Source organism: Staurois parvus, unplaced genomic scaffold (genome assembly GCF_062004578.1).
Source record: "Staurois parvus isolate SC_StPar_1 unplaced genomic scaffold, SC_StPar_1.0 ptg000618l, whole genome shotgun sequence".
NCBI lineage: Eukaryota > Metazoa > Chordata > Amphibia > Anura > Ranidae > Staurois > Staurois parvus.
The window spans coordinates 1,973,578-1,988,221 of record NW_028318414.1 but is presented as its reverse complement, the minus strand read 5'-3'; the positions used below and the strand labels follow the sequence as shown (position 1 = coordinate 1,988,221).

Here is a 14,644-nt window from a genome sequence, read left to right as displayed (position 1 = left end):
GTATTTTTCTGCCCAATGCAGCCATTTCTCTGCCCAATGCAGCCATTTCTGCTTGTGAGCATTGGTTAGTGCTGGCCGAATAGAAGGTTTATGCACAGTTGCAAGACTCTGGAGGATTCTACACCTTGATGTCCGTTGGACTCCAGAGGCACCAGCAGCTTCAAATATCTGTTTGCTGCTATGTAATGGTATTTTAGCAGCTGTTCTCTTGGTCTGAACATGGAAATGGCAGAAATCTTCCTCAATCAATGTGCCTTTATCTGCACGAACCGGTCTGTGCTCTGAATCAGCCACAAATCTCTTAATAGTGCCACATGTTCGTGGTAGTCGTTGCCCGGTGCAACCGGAATGGCCTGCAATCCAGCGGATTACAAATGCTCAGCTGCCCTGCATCAGTTGAGCTCAGTGACTCTCTAAGGTTAAGGTTTCATGAAATATCTAATGTTTTCATACCTCGTCCAAGGCATTGAGCTATTTCACTCTTTTCGGCAGCAGAGAGATCCTTTTTCTTCCTCATATTGCTTGAAAATGGTGCTCTGCTTAATAATGTGGAACACCCTCCTTTTAGTAGTTTTTCCTTAAATTTGGCTCATCTGCCAATCTAATTATCAAAGGTGTCTGAGATTTTCAGTGATCAAAAGAGCCCTGAGACACAATGCCAGCCATGAGTTAAACTGAAAAACAAAATATTTAATCTTTGTGACACTTAAATAGAATTTGCATAATAATTTGGAACAGGTTGTATAATTCTTTGATTAAGGTGTTGTCATGATCTATTCTCTTTTCCAATTTTGTCTTTTGTTCCCTCTATGCTCCTATCCCCTTGATGTTAAATGGATGACAGGTTGTCGTTTAATGTAGAGATCCTTTTAAGTAGATTAAGGGTGGATACTTTTGGTGACATAGAAGTATTGACTGACAACCTGTACAACCAGTAGCTCTGAAGAAGTCCCGGAAGTGGGTGGGATAAAGCGTGGCGCGTACCCCCCCTCTCAACCCGGCATTCGCATGCCATCTCCAGATACTGTGGTGCATCTGTGGACTCCTACAGTAAGGATACCCATACTTTGGTTGTCTCCCCATATCTGAGGATCAGCAGCCACTTATGGAGTGATGGCAGGAACTCCAGCTGGACTTAGAGGTCCCACCGATATCTCAGCCTAAGCCTCTACAGGACCCTGGGGTCCCACCTGGACTGTGAGTACTGGCGACCCTGTGTTGCTACTTTAGTCACATCAGCTGTGCAGTTGCACAGGCTGGACTAGTTACACACGTTTATGTCGCTGATATAATTTTCCAGTATATTTTATTACACAGGCTGGCCACTGTTCATTACAGCATTGGACTGCAAGTTAAGTCTCTACTCTTATCCCATGATTGCAACATCTTGTGTGTCTGATCACCGATCCATCCCAGCAGGCTGCATAAGTGCCATATACTCCAACTGACTCTGGGTAGATTGCTCTCAGCTGCATTACCATCATTATTGCCTCCTTCCATCTGGCATTGGCCATATAAGAGGTTTTTCAGTCTCTGAGGCTATTGCCTTGTATACTGACTTTTGCAGATATTGTTACCTCTTTTGGTTATCGGTTATAGCCTAGCAAGCTTTTTAGGTTGCATATTATCTTATTGCTGAGCACCTGTGCATCACATGGCTGCATGTTTAGTATAATTACACTGTATATTGTTGTTCTATCCCAGGAGCCCCCGGTGTGTAGTTGTTATAGGTGTCCATCTAGCGGGGGTTGGGGCTGTCAGTGGGCTGGTGTAATTCCCCTCAGCTCTTTTCCCTCCTGTTGTGAGGGGGGTGATAGGACGGGTGGGTCTTCCATCTGGGGGGGGGGTGCTTTGTGGGTTTGGGGGTTGGGAGTGGTTAGTAGGGTGGGAGGTGGTAGGGGTTGGCTCATAGATGTTCACCATTGGGGTAGGATAGTCCCAGTGGATATTGTTCCATCCTTTCTGTCCCTATTGGAGAGTCCCTTTTTTTTTCTTTCGAGGGGGTGGTGCGCTCTTTGATGTTGGATTGTATGTCATAGCTCCAATGTCTATTTTTGTGATTGGTGTACGATAAACTTTATTTGAGGTTAGCCTACTAGGTGTGCAGCTTATTTTTCTTTTTTTTTTCAAGGTGTGTACTGACTCCTATTTAAAATGATTTTGAATGTGATTGTTTAATTCTGAACACAGCTACATCCCCAGTTAAGAGGGTGTGCACACTTATGCAACCACATTATTTTAGTCCCCCCCCCTCCAAAAGATTTCAGTTTGTTTTTCAATTGAGTTGTACAGTTTATAGGTCACATCAAAGGTGGAAAAAGTTCTGAAATGATTTTATGTTTGTCTTTTTTTTTACATCACAGAAACCTGACCTTTTAACAGGGGTGTGTAGACTTTTATATCCACTGTATGTCTCTAGCCTCCTGTATTTGATAAGTCCATGGATTTAACCTCTGTCCATACATGCTTCATATAGTGAGATTAGTCTTCTGGTTTTCATACATTTTTACTTGCAGTTGCCTGAGCCAAACACAGAACTTATGTTAAAGGCAAACTTGAGACAGCTATAAAAGAAACATTAAAGCATCTTTATATTGATTAACACACTTTTTTTTCTTTTTTTTTTTTTTAACTGCAAGCAATTTAGAAACCTTAATTTGACCTGATATCAATTCCATACTATCCCCTGTACAGCAGAACAGAGGCAATACAAGGAGCCAGCCACATGTTGCAGTGCTCATGTTCAAACAAGGAATTGCTGATTGGAGGAGAGAGAAGTGACAGAGAGAAGTCTTTTTACTGTCCAGTCCAGAGGTGGCTCTAGGCCAGTGGTTCTCAACCTGTGGGTCGCGACCCATAAGACCATCAGAAAACACATATTTCCGATGTGTAGAGAGCAGCTGCTGTGTAGAGAGCAGCTACTCTGTTAAAAGCAGCAGTATTGGAGGTAAAACGACACTCATGAATTATAATTACTGGGTAAATAATTTTATGGTTGGGGGTCACCACAACATGAGGAACTGTATTAAAGGGTCATGGCATTAGGAAGGTTGAGAACCACTGCTCTAGGCTTTGTGAGGCCTTAGGCAAAACTTAGACATGAGGCCCCACTCACACAGATTCGTCAGCTACGCAGCAGGCCTTCCCAGATTGAGATCTTCATGCGGTGGATGGGAGGGGTGACATACGTGGACGCAACGTCACTCCTCATTGGCTGGCAGCGGAGCTCCAGAAGTCTTGGGTTACGCAAGAGGCGAGTGTGACAGGGCACAACAGCGTTAAGGTGTCCTGTCACCTCTGAAATAGTCACACTGCAAAACAGCTTATCGGCTGCCGCAAGGCCTGCTTAAGTGAGACAGGGCTCTTAACGTTGCCTGCGCACAGCAGCGTTAACCAGTTCGGCTCCAGAGCATTTTTTTTGTTCACATACATGCAAAAATCTAAATTTATGGCAATAAAATTACTTCAACCCCCAGAATATTATATATTTTCTGAGAGCAGAAGCCCTGTAGAATAAAAAAGATTATATTTGCACATTTTTATGTCACATGATATTTGGGCAACTGTTTATTAAACACAAATAAATGAATTTTAGTGCAAAAGCACACAATAAAATACCCATTTTTGGTTAAAATGTATAAGATGAGGTTGCATCAAGTAAATAGATACCAAACATTCCATGTCTTACAATTGCGTGCACCTGCGACATCTCCAACAGCTATGGTACCCAAACATCACCATAGGCGACGCTTTAAAAGCCTTTACAGCTCATCAATTTAGAGTTAATTCAGAGCTCCTGTGCTAAAATTGTTCTCATTCTGACATTCACGGTGATATGTCCCACGTACGGTGTGACCGTCGTTTACATACGCGTGTACACCCTAGGCTTGCATTTGCACAGGTGTGCAGAGCAGTGGGGGTTGTGGCAATTTTTTACAATTTAAAAATTACAATTATAAAATATTAACTTTTTATTATTTATTTTTACTTGATTGCCATCACAAAGGGTTAATAAATCCCTATGAAAGCAGCAGATGACCAGTACTCTTTATGGAGACATGGGGGTCTAATAGACCCAAATGTCTCTCCTGCCCTTCACACCATCTAACCAAGCCATGTCCCCTGGCTGTACTGACCAGGAAGGGTGCATCTGAAACTGGAAGTGACATCGCTTCCGGTTTCACTGCTTTCATGTTAGAACTAGGCTCTGGAGCGGAGATCCTGGGAACTATGAGAAGGGGAGGGTGCCAGTGGGAGGGGTAGGCACTGCGCCCATTACTCCGTGAAAGTGATCAGCAGCTATGGAACTGCTGCATCACTTTCACTTTCCAGCGGCTGAGGTAGGCAAATTAGGTGGTTGCCTAAGGCCTTGTGCTCACAGAGGCCTCTCAGCCACCGCATTTGCCTATTTAGAGAGTCGCCTCTGGCCCAGACATAGGCTGGGGTAGGGAGGAGACCTGTAAGTGTAAATTCACTGCAGCAGAGAAAAATCAGGTCCTTTCACCACTAAACAGGTCTGTATACAGTAAATCTCAATGCCTAGTGGGCAGAATTATAAATCCTCTGAATGCTAAAACCGCTCATCTGTGCATTCAACTGGTTTTCTGGAGTTAAGCTTTAAATTGCAGCTGTGAGCTCAGTCGATACAACTAATGTCAACTAAAATAGCAGAAATATGGTAATGCTAGGACCCTTTACATGGAGTATTTTAAAGTTGTTCTCCCCTGTGAGATCCTTCCTTTGCTGCCCAGTTTCATCTCTTCTGGATTTTGTATCACTCCCCCCATTACATTCTCACTCCATAAAATAGGCTTTGTAGACAGGGTGGCAATAAAGTAAACCTGTCATCAAGGAAAAAAGGAACTCCCACTGCTGACCATTCTTTTTGAAAATTCTAGTTGCTGAGCTATCATACAGCCACCTTTTGCTTCAGGACCACGAGTCACTGATGCAGATGTATTAGGATAAAGACTTCTCGCTTTTTTCAGAAATTCCTGCTCTGCAGGAAAGGAGACTAGTTAATTACAAAAAAAGTAAGGCTTGAAAACTGTAGGTCACCATAATGTACTATTATTACTATTGCTCATGATCACTTCTGGTACTATCACTTCTCTATTTCTATTTGTTACTTCTGTTTTTTTGTTACAGTTCTTATTACTATTACAGCTAAACAGAAAGTGATAAGCCACCACACACTTCTCCTTCAATGCAATTTGTTCCAGATATGTGTAAGGATTTCCAGTAATAATGCTGACACATTAAGCCTTACACACCCATAGTTATGGCTATGATCCCTGCTGGCTATGGCTATGACTAAGGCTGAAACTCTTCTGTATTCTTTTTGAAAATTGTTACATCGTATCTAGAATAATTTAAATAGAAACGGGAGTAGATAAAGGGGGGGTCAGGGGGGTCATACCCCCCAAGAGCACCTGTCAATAGCAAAAAGGCGCAGCAGCTACAGCAGACTACTGTAGACTTCCATGCTGTAATACCTGTCAGTCCCGGCTTGTTAGTTTACTATGCAAAACAGGCCAGTGTGACGGATGCAAGATCACTGCCACCAATATGTGACACTGCCACCAATATGTGACAATCCCACGATCGCTGCCACCAATATGGGACGAACGCGGCGTCAGACCCCAGCCCTTCTCACCAAACTCGTGACCGAAGGACTAGCCAATCTAAAACCACAATGTCACCTGCGTAACAATGCCACACCCAGCTGCACCCTGCACAACGATTTTCCAACTAATTGGATCACAATCTATGTACCTGCAGCCTGAGCGATAGTTACTGGGTCAGGTTAATTACGCAATTAACCCTTCACACTGCCACCACCTCCTTTTTGTACAGAGAAAGAGGAAACTCGGCAATATCAGCTATAACACTATAATGGTTGAGATAATCATCTGTATAACACGGTCACTGCAGGCCGGTTATACAGAGGGTTAAACAAACACAGTAGCGCTCTTTTTAGAGGCAGGAATTCGTAAATTGCAATGAAGAGCTATAGAAACAGTTCAACACTTTCAGAAGGAAAGATTTATTACTAAAAGGTCAAAAAGGGTGCAATAAACATATTTACAGAAAAAAGATGTAACACATATATATATATATATATATATATATATATATATATATATATATATACATACACAGAGAACAACAGCAAAGAGGTAAAAGGAGGTTAAAGGGTTAACGTACTTGCCCATCAGCCTTGGGTTTGCAGATCAAGTTTCAGAGCGAAAGGGTACGGGTCTCCCCAGGTGGTTCTGATGTTAAAATTTCTTCTTCAACCTTTTCTTCTTAGGCCTAACACCCAATTTGTAGTTCCCCAGCAGGGGGTGTCTCTGAAGTCAAGGACCAATACCCTGTTTAGGGCGGGAAGGTCTGGGCGTAGGCCTAAACTAGAGCCAAAATCTCGTGTAGTTCATATTTTGGCTCATAACTCTTCATATGCACAAGTGACACTCCACCCGCGGGTAGATTATTATGCAGACACGTAGGAGGATTGATTAGATATGAATTATGAAATTCTACACTGAATGGTTCACGAGATCTACTTTTCTGCTTTCCTATGTATTCAAGACAAGGAGAGTGACCTATCAAACTGTTCGTCTCTTCATGGCCAATCTGATGATCTGCCTGGTTTTTCTGCATGTCTCTCATATTCCAAGATATGAGACATAGGAGAAAAATGAATTTTTAAAAAGGTTATCTGGTCGTGCTTCCTTGGAATGTCTTTTGAACTCCTGGGAAGGCTTCGTTATCTTTTTATGAGGTGTTAAATTGCACAGGTTCTTTGGACAGCTAGGCCCCAGCTCCCTTGGGAATTTTATAGCTCCTAGCCCCCTGCTGGGCTCTGGCCTCCTGTGACACTCCTAATACACACACACACACACACACTGGCCAAATGTCACTGTGCCTCTCAGAGAGGGAGGGGGGGGAATGAGGGGAGAACATGGACAACTCGTAACAAAATGGAGGGCCGTGCCTGCCTCTGGTGCGCACGTTTGCGACAGGCGGGATACAGGAAAGCGGAGGGTGATGTCAGGAGGGAGGGGCTTATGCAGCTTCAGCTACCCATTTAAATAGTATAAAAGTGAGCGCTAAATTATGAAGTGTATAATTATTAAAATAGTAGAATTAATGATCTAAGAATAGCTGCAAGCACTCTGGATATCGGCAACAGTCCCAATATCAACTTAAAAGGTATAAGTGCAGTGCTATAAACACATGAAACATAAATCAACAATGTGCAGAGAAGTGCGTCAAGGTGCGTCTGTCACAACTGTAAATGTAATTCAGCAGGCAGTAAAAACTGCTAATATCCTTATTGGAAGGGTAATTATTCCAAGTGCAAATGCGCAATTATTGTGCATTATTGTGCAGATGTGCAGAAATTCATGAAAGGAATCCACCCTTGGGACGGATGTGCACTTACCAGACAGAAAATATTAATGCGCATTTGTTTATATCACACATCTGGGGGTGCAGTGGTCTACTGACCGCTCCGGATGTAATCCTGCGGCTCCAACCATCCATCCATTGGGGCAGCTGTCCTATGATCCTGGGGGGAAATCGGCTCAGCCACAGGAGCCAAAAGGAGCTTATATAGTGTAGTATTTATTTCAAATCATGTATCAAACATAAAAACTTTCATCCACGTGGAGTAATTAAAATCAAGGGAAATTAAAACATGTACCAAGATGGCCGCCGCTCCTCGGCGGCGTGACGTCAGCAATGAGGCTCCACCCAAAGCGTTTCGTGCGACAGCACATCTTCAGGGGTACGCACATTCAGCTACCCATTGACTTCCTGTCTAGCGTGGGTGCAGGACGGAGTGGTGCTTGTGATGTGGGGAGACGTCTGAACACCAGAGCACTGAAAGCAGTGAAGCTTCTGCAGGGATCAGGAAGGTGAGGGAGGAAAGAAGAAAGCATTTTGCCCCAGTAGAAATGAAAGAAAATCAGGAAAAGTCTAGAAGCCTGTGCACACCGTCTCTGGATACCAGAGCACCAGCCTCAGCAGCAAGCAGTCTGCCACAGGAGGGTTCTGATTGCCGTAGAAGACAGAGAAAGGTAGTCATTGGTTGCTGGACCAATGATATACTATGCAGCGACAGACCGCTCTACCCCCCTCAACTCCGGCTCCCATTTCTTGGTTCCAGGCAGCTTCTGCCGGGTAAGGTAAGCGTCCCTTCCTGTCCTGAGGCCACTCCCACCTGTTTAGTCTGCCACAGCACATTCTTTGCCAAAGCAGATTCCTGGTTCTGGAGGAATACACAGTGCCCAACTTTAGTGTGTGTACAGGTGTTGTCCTCCATTCACATCCTCTCGCAGTGCCCCCTTGTCTCACAGTACCTCCCTCTTCTCCAGGGCCGGGACAAGGGGTGGGCAGAAGGGGAAGCCGCCCTGAGCACAGCAGAACAAGGGGGCAAAGAATGGACACGGGACAGGAGACCCATTCTTTGGCATGAATTAACAGTGGGGGAGAAGGTGCAATTCTGCATCCTTGTCCTGGGCACTAGGTGGACTTGTCCCAGTACTGCTCTTCTCACCCTGCCCCCTCTTGTCACTGCTCCCCTCCTGTCACCCTACTCCCCTCCAACTGTCCCCCTGCCCACCACCTCTCACAGTGCCCCCCACCTGTCACCCTGCCTCCCACCTCTCACAGTGCCCCCTCTCCAATTGCCCTGCCCCCTTTGTTTCAAACTGCTCCTCTCCCTCACAGGTCACCCCACTTCTCACAGTGCCCCTCTCCAATTGCCCTGCCCCCCTTCATTCACACTGTCCCCTCCATCACAGTGCCCCCTTCTGTCACCCTGCCCCCCTACTGTCATGCTCACAGAGGATTGGGGGGTGGGGCAGAAGGACAGGGGCGAGATGGAGGCAGCAAAATGCACCTTCACCTGTGTAGACAAAAATCCTTGCACCGGCCCTGTGTGAGATTGATCCCCATTGGGAGGACATCTGCAGCATCCGTGTGGTGAGAGGCCTTCAGCCACCTTATTTGCTTCATACTTCTTGCTGCCACCAGTAGAGATCTGCCTAAAGGGGATTGCATATGCTGGGCTTTATATGACATACACCTGACCCTTGCACTATTTATGCTGAATTGTACAGATGGTGGTTGCTCGGTGGTCACTGGTAATTAAGTTCTTCTTCACGGTTGGCTGTGTGCAGAAAAGCATATATAATGGTAGAGTTTCATATATAAAAAATCAATGTGCTGAAGTTTGTACATGTTTGTTAGACTCCTGATTGTAGCACAGTTTTTAAAGCACATTTTTTGAGTACAAGGACTAAGCCATATGTTGCTGTATATACACTTAGTAGGGTCACGTTTTTAATCCTCTCGGATTGTAAGTGCAATTTGCAACACCTACAGTTTGTCACAGCATAGAAGGTGTGCAGTCAAATTATTGTGCTCTGGGTGCCCAAGGCTGAACCCCCCCCCCCCCCAAAAAAAAAAAATTATCTACGGCCTGGAGTAGAAAGTGATAAGCTGACACATTGCAATCTTCTTTAGTGTAATTTGTATTCCAGATACTTGTAACAATGTACAGTATTCATACAGAAGTATTTAAATGTTGTGCACAGGGGGCTCCAAGCCTCCTGTGCACAACTGTTCAACTCGACTTCTGTATACAGTGGAAGTCCCTGAAAGGAGCATGTTCCACTCCACACTAACTCTAATGTAGAAAAAACCCCGAAAAAAACAAAACAGTATTTTGATTACTCCAACCATAACATGAATTCTGAAACCACCAGCTTCTGTGCAGTCCACACCCTTGCCCATGCCCCACTGATATGTTTCATCCATATTGGGCTTGCACATCGGTGTTAATTTTGTCAACGAAAATATTTTCATAAATTAATACTATTTTGGTCAACTAAAATACGACTGAAACTAAAACAAGTCAGATAACTAAAATATGACTAAAACTAAAATGGCATTTTAGTCAAAAGACTGACTAATACTAAATTGGAATTTGACTTCAAAATCAACACTGTTGTAGAGGTGCATCTACGATTATGCCCAATCTGGGTGAAATGCATTAGCGGGGCATGGCCAAATTCGGGGGACTGTGCAAAAAGCTTTTATAGAACTATATACAGTCAGGTCCATAAATATTGGGACATGGACACAATTCTAACATTTTTGGCTCTATACATCACCACAATGGATTTGAAATGAAACGAACAAGATGTGCTTTAACTGCAGACTGTCAGCTTTAATTTGAGGGTATTTACATCCAAATCAGGTGAACGGTGTAGGAATTACAACAGTTTGCATATGTGCCTCCCACTTGTTAAGGGACCAAAAGTAATGGGACAGTTGGCTTCTCAGCTGGTCCATGGCCAGGTGTGTGTTATTCCATCATTATCCCAATTACAATGAGCAGATAAAAGTTCCAGAGTTCATTTCAAGTGTGCTATTTGCATTTGGAATCTGTTGCTGTCAACTCTCAAGATGAGATCCAAAGAGCTGTCACTATCAGTGAAGCAAGCCATCATTAGGCTGAAAAAACAAAACAAACCCATCAAAGAGATAGCAAAAACATTAGGCGTGGCCAAAACAACTGTTTGGAACATTCTTAAAAAGACGGAACGCACCGGTGAGCTCAGCAACACCAAAAGACCCGGAAGACCACGGAAAACAACTGTGGTGGATGACTGAAGAATTATTTTCCTGGTGAAGAAAACACCCTTCACAACAGTTGGCCAGATCAAGAACACTCTCCAGGAGGTAGGTGTATGTGTGTCAAAGTCACCAATCAAGAGAAGACTTCACCAGAGTGAATACAGAGGGTTCACCACAAGATGTAAACCATTGGTGAGCCTCAAAAACAGGAAGGCCAGATTAGAGTTTGCTGAACGACATCTAAAAAAGCCTTCACAGTTCTGGAACAACATCCTATGGACAGATGAGACCAAGATCAACTTGTACCAGAGTGATTGGAAGAGAAGAGTATGGAGAAGGAAAGGAACTGCTCATGATCCTAAGCATACCACCTCATCAGTGAAGCATGGTGGTGGTAGTGTCATGGCGTGGGCATGTATGGCTGCCAATGGAACTGGTTCTCTTGTATTTATTGATGATGTGACTGCTGACAAAAGCAGCAGGATTAATTCTGAAGTGTTTCGGGCAATATTATCTGCTCATATTCAGCCAAATGCTTCAGAACTCATTGGACGCCACTTCACAGTGTAGATGGACAATGACCCAAAGCATACTGCAAAAGTAACCAAAGAGTTTTTTAAGGGAAAGAAGTGGAATGTTATGCAATGGCCAAGTCAATCACCTGACCTGAATCCGATTGAGCATGCATTTCACTTGCTGAAGACAAAACTGAAGGGAAAATGCCTCAAGAACAAGCAGGAACTGAAGACAGTTGCAGTAGAGGCCTGGCAGAGCATCACCAGGGATGAAACGCAGCGTCTGGTGATGTCTATGCGTTCCAGACTTCAGGCTGTAATTGACTGCAAAGGATTTGCAACCAAGTATTAAAAGGTGAAAGTTTGATTTATGATTATTATTCTGTCCCATTACTTTTCGTCTCTTAACAAGTGGGAGGCACATATGCAAACTGTTGTAATTCCTACACCGTTCACCTGATTTGGATGTAAATACCCTCAAATTAAAGCTGACAATCTGCAGTTAAAGCACATCTTGTTTGTTTCATTTCAAATCCTTTGTGGTGGTGTATAGAGCCAAAAATGTTAGAATTGTGTCCATGTCCCAATATTTATGGACCTGACTGTAGTTGATGTCATCAGAATGAATACCTGGGATTTTTACATTCAGCATAGTTAGGAGCAGTCGTAACCATAACTAATGCCATGCAAGACTGGAATACATCTTTATGATTGTTGGAAATTGTTACATGTACTCAAAATAAAAGTTACACTGAGGGCGATTGCTGTGTGCAGAATTAGCATTTTGGATTGGATTTGGATTTCATCCAGTCAAGAGGCTTTTGTTGTGCATTGCAGGTTCTGGTCATATGTTTGAGCGTGTGTGTGTGTGTTGGATTTACACCACATTCTATATGGCCCTATTCACACATGAGCGTTTTGGATCCAAAGTTCTGTGTATTTTTGGCTTTTCACACCTGAGTAGTGTCACTTGCAGCTTGTAGCTCTAAAAAGTACATGAGCTTCTTTTGAGCTTCAAGCTTCAAACATTTTTGACCCCGATGTTCAATGGAAACACCCGAAAAACATGTGAACATCTGCGCAAATAAAGCACAATAATACACGTCACATGTTTTGTTTTTTTTTTCATCCTAGTAACTAGCTTTCCATTGCCTAAGAATAATTAAATAACATGCTCAAGCTTCAATGCCCACAAAAACACCTGTACAATTGCTCATAAAAAAGCCTGCAAAATGACCAAAGACACTCAGCTTAAGGGTGAATGCAGTCTTAGGGCCCATTCACATGGGATGCAGGGCCATCTTATACCAGCACAGGGATGCACAGCTATTGCGAGCATCCTCATGCCAGCATCCTATTCATTCCTATTGGGAGGTGCAGATGCACAGATAGCCGCTGTGTCCTAATATAACATGCAGATAGGCGTGGGTCCTCGAACACACCCTGTATGCAATCAGGGACCCGCACCCACATGTTATATTAGGACACCGCAGCTGTGACCTTGCCGCCCTGTGTCCCGATTTACGTAAATGAATGGGGCACCGAAACTGGGATACCTGAAACCGCTGTATGGGAGATGCATGGCTGTGCCCGTGTGAGTGGGCCCTTTATAGCGACCTTTTAACAATATTAATGTAAACACGTTGTTTTTTGGTTCTACTGCAGACTTGTAGTTTTAGGCTCCATGCACACTAGCTTATTTTTAAGCTCCTAGCAGCTACTTATGAGCATTTTTTTCTCTACCCCTAGAGGCAAATGGAGTTACCCTATGTGTCCATGTACACTATTCAAAATAAAAGCATTTTTTCAGCTTCTAGGAGCAGAAAAAAGAAGAAGCTTTTTTTGTGTTTTTGGGAGCAATTTGCCAGCAGAGAAATTCTGAAGGCTCCTTAAACGCTCCTAAATGCCAGTTCCAGCTTTTTTTTTTTTTCTGTGACTAGCTGGTTGTTAAGGAGCATGCCGGCAAGCCGGCCACCGCTGCCACGTCCTTGGCAACCGACTCCCCACTGTAAACAAATGAATTGGCAATAAACATTTTAGAAAAAGTGTGGGGTCCCCCTTAATCCATACCAGGCCCTTCAGGATCTGGTATAAGTTTTAAGGAGAACCCCACACCAAAATGTCTTTGAAAAATGCGGAGGCCCCCCAAAATCCATACCAGATCCTTATCTGAGCATGCAGCCTGGCAGGCAAGGACAGAAGGGGGAAACGAGCAAGTGCCTCCCTGCTGAACCATACTAGGCCACATGCCCTTAACATGGGTGGGGGCTTTGGAGTAAGGGTGATCCCCCCCCCCGCCTCCCCAAAGCACATTCTCCCCATGTTGATGGGGACAAGGGCCTCTTCCCCACAACCCTGGGCAGTGGTTGTGGGGGACTGCGTTGCCCCCAAATCCTGCCCCCTCCAATGTGGATGAGGGTGGGGTATAAACCCCTACTTATTCACCAAAAAAACTGTTAAAAATCAATAAAAACACAAACAGTTTCTGATGAGTCTTTTATTAAAAAATACAAAAAACAAAAACAATATCCTCCAAAGTAAATCCTGCGTAAATCACAATGAATGCCGCTGACCCCAGAAAATCTAAAAAAATAAAAAAAAAACACATAGTCTAAACCTGACGCTGGCTCATGCAGTTCTGTCGCCTCCCTCCACTAAATAAACTAAGGGGGGGCCACCCGGTGACGTCACTCTGTGTTCCCTAAGGGTCTGTTATGGATTTGGAGGGGAAGGGACCACACCATATTCTTTTTTACATTTTGTTGTTGGGGTCCCCTTAAAATCCATTCCAGACCCGAAGGGCATGGTATGGATTGGGGGGAAACCCCCCCCCCCCCTTACAGTTTTTTGTTTTGTTTTTTTTTTTCCCTTTCAGAAGCTTTCATTGCAGGTAATTGTTTTGTTTACATTCAGCTCACAGCTCTGTTGTTAAGGACACAGCGGCCAGTTCGCCAGACTGCTCCTTGACAACCTGCTGGTTGCTAAGGATGCCGGTGGCCACCACTTCCTAAAAACAATAGTGTTCCTAAACACTTTTTTGAAAACATTCCTAAACACTGCAAAAATGCAGTCGAAAAATCGCTAATTTCTTTTTTATCCAGCGTTTTTTGTAGCGGTTTTGGAGCTGCAGGTGTGCATGGAGCTTCTCTTCTGCTTCCTTTTTTTTAACAGTAAAATTACCTTCAGGCTTTTTTTTCTTACAGTGTAAATAAGACACATTTGGAAGTTTCACTTAGATGTTTTTTTTCTTTTCAGGTTAAAGTATTTACACATGAAGAAAATGATATGCTATCAATAAAAGTAGAAATGCAAGTGAAGGTACATGCAAGTCAGGCTTATTTACTGCTGTCTGACCTTGGGCTGCGACCACATTGGGATGTGCACTACTTGTAAGCATAACAAACTTTGTTGGGTTGTTTTATGTGAACTTGTCAGTACCTTTTAAAAAGTCTGCATGAGTAAATTCTTGACATATCACA

At 43.7% G+C, this 14,644-nt stretch overlaps 1 protein-coding gene across 2 annotated transcripts in view; it reads left to right on the top strand.

Moving 5' to 3' along the window:
* ACOT12 (acyl-CoA thioesterase 12) overlaps positions 1–14,644 on the top strand; it is a 131,717-nt gene that overhangs the window by 83,417 nt on the left and 33,656 nt on the right. For both annotated transcript variants that reach the window (XM_089693228.1, XM_089693227.1), the window contains one exon: positions 14,421–14,554. In XM_089693228.1, the coding sequence (XP_089549354.1) occupies positions 14,421–14,554 (134 nt within the window). The remainder of the gene's footprint in view (positions 1–14,420; positions 14,555–14,644) is intronic.